The sequence below is a fragment of the Oncorhynchus mykiss genome, chromosome 10, assembly GCF_057628025.1.
Source record: "Oncorhynchus mykiss isolate SJ-2025 chromosome 10, ASM5762802v1, whole genome shotgun sequence".
Classification (NCBI taxonomy): domain Eukaryota; kingdom Metazoa; phylum Chordata; class Actinopteri; order Salmoniformes; family Salmonidae; genus Oncorhynchus; species Oncorhynchus mykiss.
Window position 1 is genome coordinate 72,581,524 of NC_143031.1, and position 17,451 is coordinate 72,598,974.

At 40.8% G+C, this 17,451-nt stretch overlaps 2 protein-coding genes across 3 annotated transcripts in view; one reads left to right on the plus strand and one right to left on the minus strand.

Annotated features, from left to right (window-relative positions):
* Positions 1 to 3,290: 3,290 nt before the first annotated feature.
* Positions 3,291 to 5,487, plus strand: cdn2b (Cyclin-dependent kinase 4 inhibitor B). The gene is given in 2 exon segments (NM_001246323.1): positions 3,291 to 3,674; positions 4,868 to 5,487. Coding segments are annotated over 2 exon segments (381 nt in total). The 5' UTR covers positions 3,291 to 3,545; the 3' UTR covers positions 5,120 to 5,487.
* Positions 5,488 to 7,449: 1,962 nt separating this feature from the next.
* LOC149980185 (S-methyl-5'-thioadenosine phosphorylase-like) overlaps positions 7,450 to 17,451 on the minus strand; it is a 32,861-nt gene continuing 22,859 nt past the window's right edge. For both annotated transcript variants that reach the window (XM_090187833.1, XM_090187834.1), the window contains exons 5-8: positions 14,177 to 14,279; positions 13,442 to 13,681; positions 9,554 to 9,679; positions 7,450 to 8,801 (exon numbers count right to left, since the gene is read on the minus strand). In XM_090187833.1, coding sequence (XP_090043959.1) covers positions 8,760 to 8,801; positions 9,554 to 9,679; positions 13,442 to 13,681; positions 14,177 to 14,279 — 511 coding nt within the window. In that variant the 3' untranslated portion in view covers positions 7,450 to 8,759. The remainder of the gene's footprint in view (positions 8,802 to 9,553; positions 9,680 to 13,441; positions 13,682 to 14,176; positions 14,280 to 17,451) is intronic.

Consider the following 17,451-nt stretch of genomic DNA (forward strand, 5'->3'; position numbering starts at 1 on the left):
TTTAAATAGTGTTCAGGACATTGGATTTGCAGGAGGAGGGTTCACATTTTTGACATGTTTTCATTCATTGCTAAGGCCACCGTGCAAAGTCCAAATATTCCTATTCAGGAGGAAGACCAAGACAACCTAGTTATCACTTTAAAAGCAGTTTCTCTTCAACGATTACAGAGGCTTCTATCTAAAGTCCTCCTGTCTAATCAAATGTGTTCATTTTAGCACTGAGCAGGATATTTTTCTAACCATGGAGTTTAAAGCCCTCTGATGTCATCATCCTGCATCCAAGCCCCATAGAGAAAAACCGCCGAGTCAGTCAGAGCACTTTGATGAGGGGCTGGGCCTGTTATTAAAACTGATCTTCAATGTTTAACTGTCTTCAAAGCACATTCCTGACTATGTAAAAACAATGTCTGTTGTGTACCCTGCTGTAGTTTGGATGTTTAGAGTACACGAATGGGCTTGACCTATACACTTTATTAGGCCTTATTGTACGGAGGAGTCCTTTTTTAACTCGCGCACGGCATCAATAGTGAAGGGGGACTTCCAAACCAACTCACCTCCGCCCACGCCAAACCTCAATCACGACAGGCCACGAACCCTCAGACTATTAACACAATGGCATTCCACACAGAACACATAATGTACATTTACCCAGACAGACCTGACAACAAGGCAGGGAGCGCCTTGACACACGCTTACTCTTCATTCATCATCATCCTCAGTTAAAATAATCTCGCTACCATAGAATCTTCTCAAGATCGAGAGATTCCACTTTGGCCTTAGACGAATAAGAACAAACATTTTCCCTTTTGCTTTTGATTTTCCCTTTTGCTTTTGATTTTCCCTTTTGCTTTTGATTTTCCCTTTTGGTTTTGATCCATGCATATGGATTTTATTTATTTAGTGAATGCAAATTCCCTAAGTCAAGTCCTTTAAATTGCTTCCGGTCCTTCTGGAGAATGTGGAATCACACACACTAACAGCCAAAACTTTGTTTTTGCTCTTGCTGCTTCTATATGAATATAGCATATACAGTAGCATATACAGTGCCTTCAGAAAGTATTCACACTCTTTGACTTTTTACACATTTTGTTGTGTTACAAAGTGGGATTCAAATGGATTGATTAAATTGTCATTTTTTTGTCAACAATCTACACAAAATACTCTGTAATGTCAAAGTGGAAGAAAAATGTGAACATATAAAAAAAATATGTAAATATATCTTGATCCGATAATTATTCAACCCACGTTAGAATTACCTTTGGCAGCGATTACAGCTGTGAGTCCTTCTGGGTAAGTCTCTAAGACCTTTCCACACCTGGATTGTGCAACATTTGCCCATTATTCTTTAAAAAATTCTTCAAGCTCTGTCAAATTGATTGTTGATCATTGCTAGACAACCATTTTCAGGTCTTGCCATAGATTTTCAAGCACATTTTATTCAAAACTGCAAGTTGGCCACTCAGGAACATTCACCGTCTTATTGGTAAGCAACTCCAGTGTAGATTTTGCGATTTTGCCTGTGCATTGCTATATTCCATTTATTTTTTATCTTGAAAAACTCCCCAGTACTTAATGATTGCAAGCCTACCCATAACATGATGCAGCCATCACTATGCTTTAAAATATGGAGTGGTACTCAGTAATGTGTTGTATTGGATCCCAAACATAACATTTTGTATTCAGGACAAAAAGTGATTGTTTTGCAGTATTACTTCAGTGCCTTGATGCAAACAGAACACAGGTTTTATAATATTTTATTACTGTACAGGCTTCCTTCTTCTTCTCTAGTGTTGTAGAGTAACTACAATGTTGTTGATACATCCTCACTTTTCTCCTATCACAGCCATTCAACTCTGTAACTTTTTAAAGTCACCATTGGCCTCATGGTGAAATCCCTGATTGGTTTCCTTCCTCACCAGTTAGTAAAGGACACCTGTATATTTATAGTGATTCAGTGCATTGATACAACCATCCAAAGTGTAATTAATAACTTCACCATGCTTAAAATTATATTCAATGTCTGCTTTTTTTTTTACCCAACTACCAATAGCTTGCCCCTTGGAAAACCTCCCTGGTCTTTGTGGTAGAATCTGTGTTTGAAATTCACTGCTCGACTGAGGGACCTTACAGATCATTTTATGTGTGGGGTACAGAGATGAGGTAGTCATTCAGAAATCATGTTAAACACTATATTGCACACAGACTGAGTCCTAACCCTAACTTATTATGTGACTTGTTAATAAGCACATTTTTACTCCTGACCTTATTTAGTTTTGCCGTAACAAAGCGGTTGAATACTTATTGACTCAAGACATTTCAACTTTTAATTTTTAATTTATTAGCAACATTTTCGAAAAACATAATTCCACGTTGACATTATGGGGTATTATGTGTAGGCCAGTTACAAAAATTATCTCTGTAAACACAACAAAATGTGGGAAAAGTCAAGTGTTGTGAATACTTTCTGAAGGCACTGCAAGACCTTTGAAAGTCCAGGACCTCCACATCCTGCTTCTTCACCTGGCTTATGGTCTGAGACCACCCACCCGGGCAGCTGATGAAACGGAGGAGTATTTCTGTATAATTACGCCCTTTTGTGGGGAAAACTCATTTTGATTGGCTGGGCCTTGCTCCTCAGTGGGTGGGCCTATGCCTTCCAAAGCCCACCCATGGCTGCACCCTGCCCATTCGTGAAATTCATAGATTAGGGCCTAATTTATTTATTTCAATTGACTGATTTCCTTTGAAATAGTTGCATGTTGCTTTTATATTTTCGTTCAGTATATAACGTGCACAATTGCTTTAGCCTACATTATTGAATACATCAATAGGTGCATAGCAAACAGACATGTTCCTCAATAGTATTGACATTGAGGTTATAGGTCTACATTCAGAAAACAGCTGAGTTCTATGGTGATTGCCACCTGCTGTGTCATAACGCGGGTGTAACCAGCATTCTGTACTATCGGAGCGTGTAGTGAGGCACGCGTTGCAATAATATCTGCCAGAGACGGTGATACATTGTAGCAGTAGATTGCAGCGCATACAATTATTTTATAACAACAAATGTGGCGACATTGTAGCAGCATAGGTTTCATATTGATATCCAACACCTTGGTTATAGACGATTTTGACGAAGCATTTGTCCCACTGTTTTTCCACTGTAAACTCTACAGTCAACAAACTCGCTCTCTTCCTGGTACTGTGTTCTTTAGAGCTCCAAAAGAGCATGCGCGACTGGTTAGATCTGCTGCAGAATGACGTCAGCAATTCAAAACACAGGCAAGTCCAGACACACTACCGTCTGATCGGTCATACGATGTACGCTTTAATTTATTCTAGCCAACTGACCGAGGATCTTTCTATCACGTTACATGCGAATGAAGCCTGAAAGAGGAAACGTCAACGACTGTTTAGGCTTTTTTTCGAATGAATATAATTTTGCGCGAGATGTCCGGATATTGACATTGTGAAGCTACCTGTCAAAGGAATCTGTGAAGTGCTGGACTGTTATTGACACGAGCCGAGCGGTGTTATCTCTGCTCATGACGATGCCTCTCGAGGATGATCTAGCCTCAGCAGCCGCGACTGGCAACACCAATCGTGTTAAAATTCTATTACAAAGTGGAGTGGACGTCAACGGTGTAAACTGCTTTGGACGGACACCTCTGCAGGTAAGTGTCTCGCGCTACGCTCTAGTCGTCGTGCCTATTGGTTAAGATCGTGTCGTGATTATTGTAAAAGAGAGTAAATATTCAACGGTGTCATCAATATTTTAACGTTGCAGAGACTGCCCATGCCGCTTTGTTTAAAAAAAATCAACTGTTTTAGGTTGAAAACATAAACTGCCTTAACAAATTACTAGAATAGCATGTCATACTGTGAAATTATTTGCATGGGAGCTATATTACCTTTGTTATATATTCTATATATTTTAATGTGCTTTATTTGCGTCATAGTTTATAGTCTGTTGCGCCTCAGGAACCGAGTGATGGGAATGGTGTGCAATTGCCCGTGGTTTCTATAGGCCTGCCATTCACTTTTATAAACTCCAAATTGTTACTTCTATTGTTGGAAATATTTCCATGAGTTTGTCTTTCAAATAAACATAGAAATAATTCGATATTATACTCTATCAAAATGGTCCATGGCATTACCATTGTAAGCTATATCGGGGCAATGGAGGATGCATGCAGGTCACCACACCCAACCTTCCAAACTCAAAATTGCTCTCCCAAAAATGGCCAAAGTTATCCATATAACATGATATATCTTATTTTAAATTATTAATATGTTCAGATTTAATGACTTACTCTAAAAATACAAAAAAATGTCCTCGGGCTGCTATCAAAATGCCAATGCTGACTCTTCCTATCTATATTTGGCCTTAACTTTGATAGCCCTACATTTTTAATGCTTTTTAGGTTTGCTACAATACGAAAGGTGTGGCTGCAATTAAAATAAGTAAAATTGAAATCATAAGAAATTGTAGGCCGACTTATACCCTTTAACAATGTTATAGCATCAGTTGGGCCTAACTGCTTTTTTTGTCATTTATATCCATTATTATATTATTATTAAATTGTTATTATATTGTTATTATATTGTTATTAAATTGTTAAGTGAATAACAGCACCGACATTGTTGGATCATTAAAACACTTTAAACAATCTGAAACGAAAAGCATGCGCTTTTATGGTCTGATAGAACTATAGGCATAATGTATTATTTAGTGTTATTCAAATGCCCCTCTAAATAACGTATTACACACCATGGCAACATTATTTTCCTCGCAAATATTGGCATATTTATGAAATATTCTAGCAGAAGATCTGTAAGTAAAATCAACTTGATTTGTATTTCCTAGGTGATGATGATGGGCAGTTCACCAGTGGCGCAGTTGTTACTAATGCAAGGAGCGGATCCTAATATCGCAGACCGACACACTGGGACAACGCCGTTACACGATGCCGCCAGGATGGGCTTTTTGGACACGGTAGAGATCCTTGTCCAATTCCTCGCCGATCCGAACAGCCGGGACAATCGGAACTGCCGGCCAATCGATTTGGCAATAGAAAGTGGACATAGTAATGTCGTTGCGTTTCTGAAGGCTTTGTGAAATCAAAGATGCGTTGTATTTATTTGTGTGACGATTTTATTGTATAGAATACGGATGTATATTCTAGACCCATTCATTTCTTAAATAGTTTTTTTCTCGATAATTTTTTAAATTTATTTATGCCTCTCGAAGAGTATTGCACTTATGCACTTAATCAACGGTTTGTTAATTAGGCTTAAGATTTATAAGTACATGTAACATTTGTTTTTAGTGTTAAGTTGTCATTTTTTTGTTTGTTATTTTAAATCATGTAATAATCACAGATAGACTGCTTTGGCGTTGCTATAGGAAAATATATACTCTACAATATTAATAAGGTGAGGAATTTACTTTACCAAAAATAAAAGCACACTGGTATTGATACCTTCAGTACACCCGTTTGAACTTTTGATTGGAGAAATAATTGTTTTTATCAAATTGCATTAGGCCTATATGATGAGTTTGTATCTTATTTTAGAATTTAACTCTTCTAAAATAACGAATTATTAGAAACCCAAAAGTAAAAATGTGGGGTATGGATTTGTGTATTTTGATAATAATCCATAATCGTTTATATTAAGACAAGTGTTATTGGACATTTGGAAATGGGTCTGGACTTCCTGTAGATAAAGCTGATGATGTTTGGATTTGGAATAATTCCGAGAACATTGTTTCATGCCAAACCTAAATTTGGTCACTTCGATTCTGAATTATTTAAGTAGACCTACCTACTTAAATATGTATTAATTTAGGCTATAATTAACTATTTATTGAGCTCAATTTGAAATCCATAAGTTTCGCTACAATGCATCGACATTGAACGAAATGTTTAACTTTTCATCAAAAGGAAATTATCTAAATAATGGAAGGATCTAGACCACAATGAATTAGCGTGTCCATTCGTGAGATAAGGTGTGTCCCTTCAGCTCGATAACCAACTATTTACTTGTTATTTGTACAACTTAAACCTTTTATTTAGGCCTAATATAATGGGAACATTCTTGTTCTGTTTAAACGAATGTTTGGATAGGCTGCGATAACTATTGTGTTTATTTAACATAGATTACACCCCTCAAACTCAACTCTGGACCTCGAAGCCAATTCCACTAAGTTTTTTCGTTGTTCCCCTCTAATCAGGGACTGATTTAGACCTGGGTCACAAGGTGGGTTCAATTTAAAATCAGGTAGAACAGAAAAGCTACAGGCTCCGGTCCTCGTAGGGTAAGAGTTAAATACCCCTGGCCCTACACAATAGCCCAGTTATTTCAAATTCAATATCATTAAAGGTATTTATATTTCACTGTGAAATAAACACTCATGAGACTGTGTGTGTAACTTACTGTACAAGAGTAGATGGCAAAGTGGGCGTCGCCTGAAAATTCTAATAGTACATTGTACTAATAATGCAAGAATTTGGTTCATGGGCCTAATATGCCTACTTTTTGCTTGAATATAATTTATTTATCGTTCCGCCATGTTGCTACATTTTATTTGAAAGGTCAATTTAAACTAGACCATTGTAAAAGCAAAAGAAAGCGCTCTCTTTTGGGGTCAAAACACACTTGCTTTGTGTATGAGAGAAGCATAACCAAAGCATTGGATGTCGACGTATGACGCCCCGTGCAATTTCTCTTATCATTTCGCACCAGGCCAGCGGGAAGCCACAAATAACTTTGGAACACTGGTACAAAATGTAGCATGCACGATCGACAAGGCAGGAATGAATGCTTAGAACCCCGCCATTCGTGCTCAGTCTGACTGAAATCATGTTATTAGCCTATTAGACCGCTGTAACACTAGCAGTCATGACAAAGTATCACATTTGTCATGAGGATACGTTTTAGCAGTGGCATTTTTATTGGAAACATTTAGTAGACCAACATGAGGGAGGCAATACAATGTTTGTTATTGGACATTTTGAAGCAAATTTCACAAGCCTAATTAATTAAATAGTAAAATATATGCATTCGTCTATTTTGAAAGGAGGCTATATTTAAACCATGTGCTCTTCTTGAAGTTTGTCATTTAAAAGTATTTATTTGCGTGCGTTAAGCTGCATCATGTTCACTACCTCTAGTCAGTCTACTTCCTGATCTTCATTTTTCTCCGAGTCAAACGTATTTGAATGGTGACAACTTGTCACTAAAGGTACAGTACCAAGATGAGATAAAGGGAGAATCTTATAAGCATCTGGCATTTTGCAAAAGTACCTATCATTTCACTTGTAACAGAAGAGTGACATTATGCAAACATAATGACAGGAAGTCCAATGTTGAGCCATATGCGTCACTTCAAACAAGTGTTAGATTAAAGTTCTAGCTAACTTCCTGATTAAAAAAAATGAAAGCACATTTCCAATCTACATAACTTTATTGATTTTGTCACACTTGCAAACACATTTGACCTGTACATGCAGTCTAACACAATCATAACTGAATATCCACCATCATGTTGACTGTTAAGCCTACTTCCTGAAGTGAACCCTATTAGCACGTTATAATACTGCAGCTGTGAATCCATGTAAAAATAAATGCTAGGTTAACATGAAGTGTTTTGAAGATAGTTTTAGATGATCCCGTCACATGATATGAGACAGATCGATAATGCCCTCAGTGGAAGTCTTAATGAAACAAGGCCTTTTATTTTATGGAAAGTATATGAGCCATGAATCCACTATTCCCTCACCTAATAATTAGGAGTAAAGAGCCACGAATCTATCAACAATGTGGTTTGACCTTGTTTCAGGGCAACAAAGTGGAAAAACAGTATGGTGAAGTTGGTCCTAGTCACTGGTCTTCAGCCAGTTTAGCATTTCCCCCACTAAATGGTTAGGATTGGGGAAGCTGATCCTAGATATGTACCTAAACTAAACTTCACCCCAGAGCCGGATAAACAGGCTTGAGGCTTTATCAACGGAAGTGGCAGTTGCTTTTGATTGAATGTCCTGTTCCAATTATACTCGGTGCAAAAGTCTTGTTGGTCATAGACCTACATGTACAGACCATACAGGTTACAAACAATCCATGAAAACAACCAAGTCCTTTAACCTTTCTTTCAGAAGACATACTTTAATGCGTAGTTACATTCTAAAATGTATCTACAGTATGAAAACATGGCTGAACCGTATACAAACAGTGTCTCCCTCTCTCTCTCATATATATATATAAATAAGAGAGAGAGAGAGAGAAATGTTCACCCTTATTTTAGCAGGGATCTTTTAGGTGACCACAGAGTCAGGACACCTATCTTAAAGACGGCACCCTACACAGGGAAATTTCCCCAATTACTGCCTTGAGGCATTGGGACCTCTTTTTTTTTTGACCAGAAGAAAGAATGCCTCCTATTCACCCTCCAACACCACTTCCAGCAGCATCTGGTCTCCCATCCATGAACAACCAGGAACAACCCTGCTTAGCTTCAGAGGCAAGCCAGCAGTGGGATGCAGAATGGTATGCTTCTGGCAAACGATGTAATGTTACTCAAATGTGTTGTGAAATCCTGGCAAATGTACAGTAATGAAAACATGCATATCAGGCACTTTCTTGTGATTCACTGATGAGGAATCGAGAGAGAGAGATGAATCCATTGTTGGTATTGGTGGCTGGTGTGTTGCAAGTCATTCTCTGATATACAGGGGTGGCGAGAGGCTTTTCGGTGGTTCTCAATGTTGTTTTGGTAGCATTATTGAGGATTGGGCTGTTGTCTGAAAGAAACCAAACACACACTAAATAGTAGCAGAGGTACTAACAAAAACAGTTCAGAAAATATACATATCGCAATCTGGTAGTAAAACAAACTAATACGTTTGTTTTGAGTGGTTGCGTCACGAAGCATGCCATACTGGAATTTCTGTTTAGCACGTCAAATTACAGTCACCATCTCACTGACTGAAGTGTCAGTGAGGATGAATAACGAAGCGAGGGTAAGCCTAAGGGACTTTACATTATGGCTCATTGGGTTCAGAGCCAGGTGTCCTGACAGAAATCACCTTGAACACCAGACCTGGGTTCACATAGCATTTATTTCTGATCACTTTTGGGACTATTCCATTAGTTCTTTAAGCAGGATTCAGTAGTTTCAGAGCTAGACGTCCTAAAATACATCCCCTTTAAATACAGACCAGAAGCCTAACATGGAGGCATCAAGACAGGCCATCATTGTATCACCCAATAACTGTCCAATGTGGATACAGGCCGACTCAGCAGTGAGTAACTGTGAATAAGCAGTGAGTAACTCAGTGAGAATGTGCTTACTGAGCATTTGACCTAGTAGAAAGACACTGAACAGCACCAGCTCTCCTACAAACCCATATGGTTGTACGTTGCCGTGTTGACTTGGTAAGGAAAAAAATAAAGCACTTAATTGCCTGAGGATAAATAATGTTCAATTATACATAATTCTATTTAAACCCCCCTGTAGAGATGAACCTGGGTACATTACAATGGTAAATCTTACCTTCAGAGCCTTTATGGTGTGGGTCCAGTCCTCCTGGGTGCAGATCAGGGGGATAGCAGTGAGCAGGATACTGCTGGCCTTGTTGGCATTCTCCTTCATAGTCTTCAGGACGTTGTCGACGCAGACCTGGTACAGCCAGGAAATACATTTAATGAATACGTTTTTTTTGTGGGATTGAGGTGCTTAACTCGGTAAATTCGAGTCACATTCTGAATATGGAGAAAGATGGCGACTGACAGCCTTAAACACTTGCAAGACCAAAGGAGGTGCCTCACAATGTGAGACGCAAACATTTATAAAATACCGTTGTCAAAACGTTAGGTTATTAATAAAAATGTGTACATTTCTTCTTGTCAATATCCGGGCTGCTACACCATTTTTTCTCTTTCATTTTAAGAAGAGTAATATTATCTCCCGAGTGGCACAGTGGTCTGACACTGCATCTCAGTGCAAGAAGCTTCACTGCAGTACCTGGTTCGAATCGAAGCTGCATTACATCCAGCCGTGATTGGGAGTCCCATAGGGCAGAGCACAATTGCGTCACCCGGGTTTGGCCGGCATTGTAAATAATAACTTACTTGTCTAGTTAAAGGGTTACATTTTTTATATATATTCAAAGTTTGTTTTTACAGTATAACCAAGGCTGTTCGAAGCAGGCGCTTCATAAAAATAATTATCTGTGGAAACTGACAACAAAAACGCCCTCCTGAACACACAAATACATTGCTTGTTGTGTAATTACATGCGTTTACTTAATCCATATTATCGCTGATGAAAATTCACACCTCAGTAATCTGACAAGAGTCATCGTGAAAGATCGTAGTGCCACGCCTGGACAGTCACAGAGCCGGTCGGACACGTTAAGACCTGGAGCTACTGTCAACATTACTTTCACTTTCCTTTCTTACCCGTCTCGTGATTGTCTCCAGGCAACCGCATTCGAACGTCAACTTCATTTTGAACTTGGGCGCAAAAAAACAAATCAACCCAAGCCCCAGTTGAAATATTGTGGAGGTACAAAATAAACACATCTGTGAATTAAAGCTCTTAGCTTAGCCCAGTTCACACAGACATCCTACACTGTACTGTAGCCTACAGGTTCAGTTTGAGTGCGCAATGAGCATGGTTCAATAGCAGGCATTTATTTCATACTACGTTTTCCATGTGTTTTGAGCCTTCATGCGTTTTAGGATTTACACCTTGCAGGGTGTAATACGGGGTGCTCTGAAAGCTAGGCCCATCCTCTTTAAACATTGGCAGCTAGCCCGTGGAGTGATTTCTACAGGACAGTTTGCTTAGATAAGACTATAAAATAAGACCGGTATGAAACACCTGTACTCCTTAAAGCATGGTATAACTAACAGCTAAAGTAAAAGGGAGTATGAAAATCACTAAAGATAATCGAATGGTCTGTTAAACCCTTGCTTGTTGTGTAATTACCTACCTCTGTCCTTCACTCCATCATCAGTGGTAATGACAACACATGACAATAACTGAAACACAGAGAGTGGTATCAATCTCTGTCAGACAGAGAGTGATGTGTCCATGGAGACTTTGGACACAGCAGCTCCAATGACATCAAGATTATATCCCAAATAGCACCTGGTCACCTATTTAGTGCACTACTTTTGACCAAGCAAGGGCTGCATCAAGATGTGATACATATAGCTACTTACAGTGCAGTAAATAATGATACAACCCCATTATAATACATACAAAGCCATGACTCCACAGGATAAGATCAACACGGTTGAGGCAATGCAGGATATAAGGCAATCCTTTTCACTATTAACATTTAGATTGGAGCAAAACATGTAAACAATTTAATCTAATCATACATGTATTATTGGCTACATTGAGATAACTACTATGATGAATTCAGAGAAATTGTTCCTACACTGTCGACTAGGCTAAATGCCATGTAGCTCCAGACAGCATGCCGTTTATAACAAGACGATACAGTTGGGGTGTGCCACCCAAGATAGTATGTTACCATGGAACTCCAAGGGACATTCACTTATACAACCTTTTAATGATTGATGCACTACAGCATAAGACCAAGGTACTTTGTGAAATGTAGCACAGTGACCACAACATATGACCAGCAAAAAACATTTTTTGTTGTTGTTGTGTGCCCTAATGAACACACCCCTGAACTGAGGGCCTGTTTTGTTGCGATCTCTCAGGCCCTGTGGACAACTGTATACCGGTGACTCAACCTCAGCTGGCAGGACTCACACCGGAGGCTGGCAGGCTCACAGCGAGGGAAGGCGTAGATAGGGCGGAAGGATGTGGTGAGAGGGTGTGCAACAGGAGGGGGAAGGAGGGGGAGGGGTGGCCAGGAGGTCAGCTGCAGGAACTAGGAAGGGGAAGCCGAGCCTCCCCCAGACATAATTTATCAACTGGATAGTGGGTGACAGTCACTCACTCGGAAGCTGTTGTGTGTGTGTGTGTGTGTGTGTGTGTGCGCATGCATGTGGTACTTCAGAGTGATATAATAATCAGGCGGAAGAATTTGAAACGTAAACAGTTGCCTGTAAAATGCTGACGAGGAGGAAATTTATACCAGACAAAATGTCATTGTGCAATTTCAAATCCCGAAAAATACTATTTGCATTTGTTTTGCTACAGCTTTGTGACAAAGGCAGTTGACTATTTAGTTATTAACTTGAGACATTTTGAATTCCTGCTTTGTTTATGTACAAATATAAATGCATTTAAAATCAGATTGAGTCGACCTCTAGGTCAGTGTGACAGCTGGAGTACACGTAGAGAGCCGTAAAACAGAACGGTCACTTCAGCCCTCATGTCGTGGACGTTTTAGACTCACTACCAAACAATGGCTCTTACTGATGGAGAAGTGACTAACTACACACAGGATATTAAGGAAAAAAGGCTAGTTCTCAAAATTCAGGGAGAAATCGTTCTATGAAAAATGTTCATGGAATTCACTGACGGTGACCTCTAACCTACATTTGATTTGACTCTAAATACCACGTGAGGCTGAATGTCATGTCACCTTGTCAAGAATGTGGTGGAAAAGACCGGAGCCCTGAGAAATTGAAACAATGAAAGCAGTAAGTGTTTTACTGTGGTAAAAATAAAAAGCTGACGCATTTCAGGTCTTAGTCACAATTTTTTTGCCTAATATTGCAGTTGGAAATGTCCAGCTGCTGTGAAAGCGGATGTAAGACATATTACCAAGTAACAAGACAATTGACCACATGCAGTACATGAATGCGTCATCTTAGTGAAACGGGTGCATTTGCATAACAATTTTCCAGATAACCTGTGTTGTGGTGCAACTGAAAATTGAGGACATTCCAAAACATCTCTCCTCGAAACAGTTACAGAACCTCACACACACACACGTGGGTAAACGCTTCTTCCCTGCGGCCTGGGTAGCTGACTAGCGGCTGCAAGCCACTGTCGGCGTTGGGTGTCGATGCGTATCCATCCCACTGCGTGTTTGACACTCTCTTCCTGTCTTCCCTGTCCTCTCATACTAACTTTCCTATCAATAAAATATGTAATGGAATAAAATCTCCACACACTTAGGATCAATGCACACATTTCATTGCATTTTGCACACACTGTATATAGACTTTCTTTTTTTCTACTGTGTCATTGCATTGTTTGTGTTATTGGCTTGTTTATTGTTTATTCTATGTGTAACTCTGTTGTTGTCTGTGTCACACTGCTTTGCTTTATCTTGGCCAGGTCGCAGTTGTAAATGAGAACTTGTTCTCAACTGGCCTACCTGGTTAAATAAAGGTGAAAAAAATAAAAATAAGGCTAAGCTTTTGGTTGCAAGACCTTCATCAGAGCATACAAATAATTTAAAAAAATACGATGGGGAGGGAATTTCCACACAAAACAAAAACTCACAGCCTCCTCATGCTCCTTCCAGCAGTCGTAGTCGGTGGCCATGGCGATGCTAGCATAGCAAAGGCCCGCCTCTTTGGCGAGGACCACCTCGGGCACGCTGGTCATGTTAATAACGTCGGCACCCCACTGGCGGAACATCAGGCTCTCGGCACGCGACGAGAAGCGAGGGCCCTCGATGGTGAGCACCGTACCCTGCGGGTGGCACTTCACCCCCAGGCCGCGCGCCACCTCCAGCAGCACCTGGGCATGGGGAGGGAGAGACGTGACGTCATTTTCTAGGAGAGAGTGGTCAGTGTTTTTGTCAATGCCCATGTTTGTGTGTTTTATGAACACTTAGAAAGGAAATAATTGTAACGATGCAAAGCCTCACTACACACCAAAAACAGCAATCAAAAGTTCCAATGCACAGGCGGCTGGTAGCACCTTAAATTGGGAAGGACAGGCTCATAGTAATGGCTGGAACGGAAGGAATGGAACAGTATTGAACATCAAACACAGTTTCCATGGTTTCCAGGTATTTGATACCATTCCATTTACTCCGTTCCAGCCATTTATGAGCAGTCCTCCCCTCACAAGCATCCTGTGTTCCAATGACATAACATTCACTCACTCCCCAGCAGGCAACACCCACCACTACAACATTTACATTGTAGTGGCAGGGGTGGATTTGGACCAGGCCACAGACACCGGTCTAGGTGCTAGTGGTTGATTTGGAACGGGGCCGTGGACACTGACCTCCCTGGTCCGGGTGCAGAAGGGCTCAGCCATGGGGATGTGAGACACGCCTGGAGGACTGGTGGACCGCCCGTCGTACAGCGTCTGGGCCCTCTTTGTCGTCCTGGGAGGGAGGGAGGACACACAGGAAATGACAGGTCAGTGACAAGGGTTGGGTTCAACAACTCTGCTACCATGTCTCACTCAGGGGGCAAAACAAGAAGAACTCTGCTACCATGTCTCACTCAGGGGGAAAAACAAGAAGAACTCTGCTACCATGTCTCACTCAGGGGGCAAAACAAGAAGAACTCTGCTACCATGTCTCACTCAGGGGGCAAAACAAGAAGAACTCTGCTACCATGTCTCACTCAGGGGGCAAAACAAGAAGAACTCTGCTACCATGTCTCACTCAGGGGGCAAAACAAGAAGAACTCTGCTACCATGTCTCACCCAGGGGGCAAAACAAGAAGAACTCTGCTACCATGTCTCACCCAGGGGTCAAAACAAGAAGAACTCTGCTACCATGTCTCACCCAGGGGTCAAAACAAGAAGAACTCTGCTACCATGTCTCACTCAGGGGTCAAAACAAGAAGAACTCTGCTACCATGTCTCATTCAGGGGGAAAAACAAGAAGAACGTACCTGCTGGCAGTTATTCTGGTGATAAAAATGAGAACTTGGGAGAATTTCTCTCTTCCGTTTAACACTTCACTTCCTGTCTGACTTTTTAGTTTCCTCGCAGTGCATAAAATACTTTATCAAACACATTCTAAGATCCTATAAATAGACTACAATCTTACAGGGTAGGCCCAGAGTGACTAAATTCTACGGCAAATGGTGGTATTTTTCTCTCTTTCAAGGTTAGAGTTGTGCAATGTGGCAACAATGGTGTCTGAATGTGAAAGGCATTCATCCTGTCACTGTAGCAAAAAACAAAGTGTTTCTCATCCACGAGTAGTCATCATCACAATGACTAATACATGCTGAACGGATCAGGGTCTTAATAACAAGCCGGTGCTTTGCAACAACTGGCCCTCACAATACAGAAGACAAACAAATCCCCATAGAAACTGAGAATAAAATATTTCATGGCTGCAGACATTGAAACGAGCCAAATTGTTTAGCAATGTGGACTAAATCTGGGAATTACTGCATGGAATCCCCCAAAACCCTTAAGAGGAGGAGGAGGTGACTAGTTATTAACCCTTTCCACTCGCACCCATATACAGATTGAAAATGGCAGATTTGGGCACTGATAAATGCCTAAATTAGATTTGAGTGGCTGTACAAGTAACATGTTATAAAATGACAGAGCTCAGCACTGTATGGGTTTGACTGACACGTTGTCCCCATACCTCCTGCTAATTGGGAAACCTTTGCACATGTTTTATTGTCTTGAGTGAGGGAAATGCTGTAAATAAGAGGACTCAATGTATTTTGAAAGATGAGACGTTGAGGATTATAGTAAATTGAGCGTTGATGTCATGTTAGCCATGTTGTCAATAGAACAGCTTTTAAATGATGCCCACCTGTCCCAGATGCGATTTATAATGGAGCGTTTTTTGATTGCGTAAACCTTAGTTGTGTGATGGCGGGGATGCAGGGCTGTGTTCCAAACAACTACAAGTGTGCTGCTCTAGTTCCTCAACAGCACAGCTAGAAGAGCTCAAAAAATACTTGTCATAAAGTGCATTGAAATTACATATGAACTGTGTACACTTTGGAAAGGTGTGTGGCCACTTGGAGAAACCAGTTAGTCCGCTCACTCAAACCCTTGTCATTTTTGTCTTGTGTTGCACCTACCCCACATTTTCCAGGAATATTCTTATCATGTCACTGAATGTATCCAGAATATGATCGGATTGTTATTAACAAATGTGGCGAAAAGTACAGTAAATGTAAAATGCACATAACAGTGTAATGTTTGGATTCAGTCTCGTGTCAGGAGAACTGTTGTGTCCTCAACTTTGGTCTAATATTTTCCCCATGATCTTTGAACTGTTTCATTTCAATTGCTACCATGATTATACATTTCATACTTCAAGGGGTGGTGAGGATGGACTGAGCCAGCATTTAACATTTGTCGCCATGCCGACAGGCAGCTGCCCTCCAGATTCCAGAGCTGTGGCGCTGAGTCAGGGTTCCACCCAGGCCACATTCCAGTTCTACATGCCCCTCCCTCACACACTCTCTCTACCCAGTCTCTGCTCAAATGAGCAAGCCCAGAAACCGGCTGCTGCGAGGTGCTACCCCGGGCCCTGAAGCTACCTACCACCTAAACGTTACACTGAGGAAAGGCAAGCTTAGAAAGACAACTCCTTGTCCTCATGTTACTAGGAAATATTTAGACTGTAGGGACACTGACAGGAGGAACACATATTTAGACCGTAGGGACACTGACAGGAGGAACACATATTAAGACTGTAGGGACACTGACAGGAGGAACACATATTAAGACTGTAGGGACACTGACAGGAGGAACACATATTAAGACTGTAGGGACAATGACAGGAGGAACACATATTAAGACTGTAGGGACACTGACAGGAGGAACACATTAAGACTGTAGGGACACTGACAGGAGGAACACATATTAAGACTGTACGGACACTGACAGGAGGAACACATTAAGACTGTAGGGACACTGACAGGAGGAACACATTTTAAGACTGTACGGACACTGACAGGAGGAACACATATTAAGACTGTACGGACACTGACAGGAGGAACACATTAAGACTGTAGGGACACTGACAGGAGCCAATGAGTCCTTTGGTCACACCAGTAAATGGAGATGATTTCTTACTGAGGCTTGAAATTACACAACACATACAATGACCCATTTCTGCTTTGGGTGTCACAGTTAGAGCTCAGTGAAGCTCTGCTAACAGGTCTCTCCAGTGTCCACATCATTAACAGAGTAAATCAGCTGTTACAGAGAACATTGTGAAGAACCGGTACATCATAGTCAGAGTGAGTGCGCATGAGCCGACTACTAAACGGTGAGGTTGGTTTACCATACAGAGTGACCTTACATTCCAGAAATGCTGAGACAGCATGGCATTCCAGGACTATTCTATACAGGAAATGCGTACTAACCCACCCCTCCCTCCCCACCCAACTAAAACGTGAGCGTAGAATATTCCATAAATGCCACGATTAAGAAATAACCTACTGTTGTCAATGTCAACAAGACTCCCGTGAAGGAACATTGGCTACTGTTAGTTAAAGCAGAGAGACTATTCCCTCCCCACCCAACTAAAACATGAGCATAGAATATTCCATAAATGCCACGAT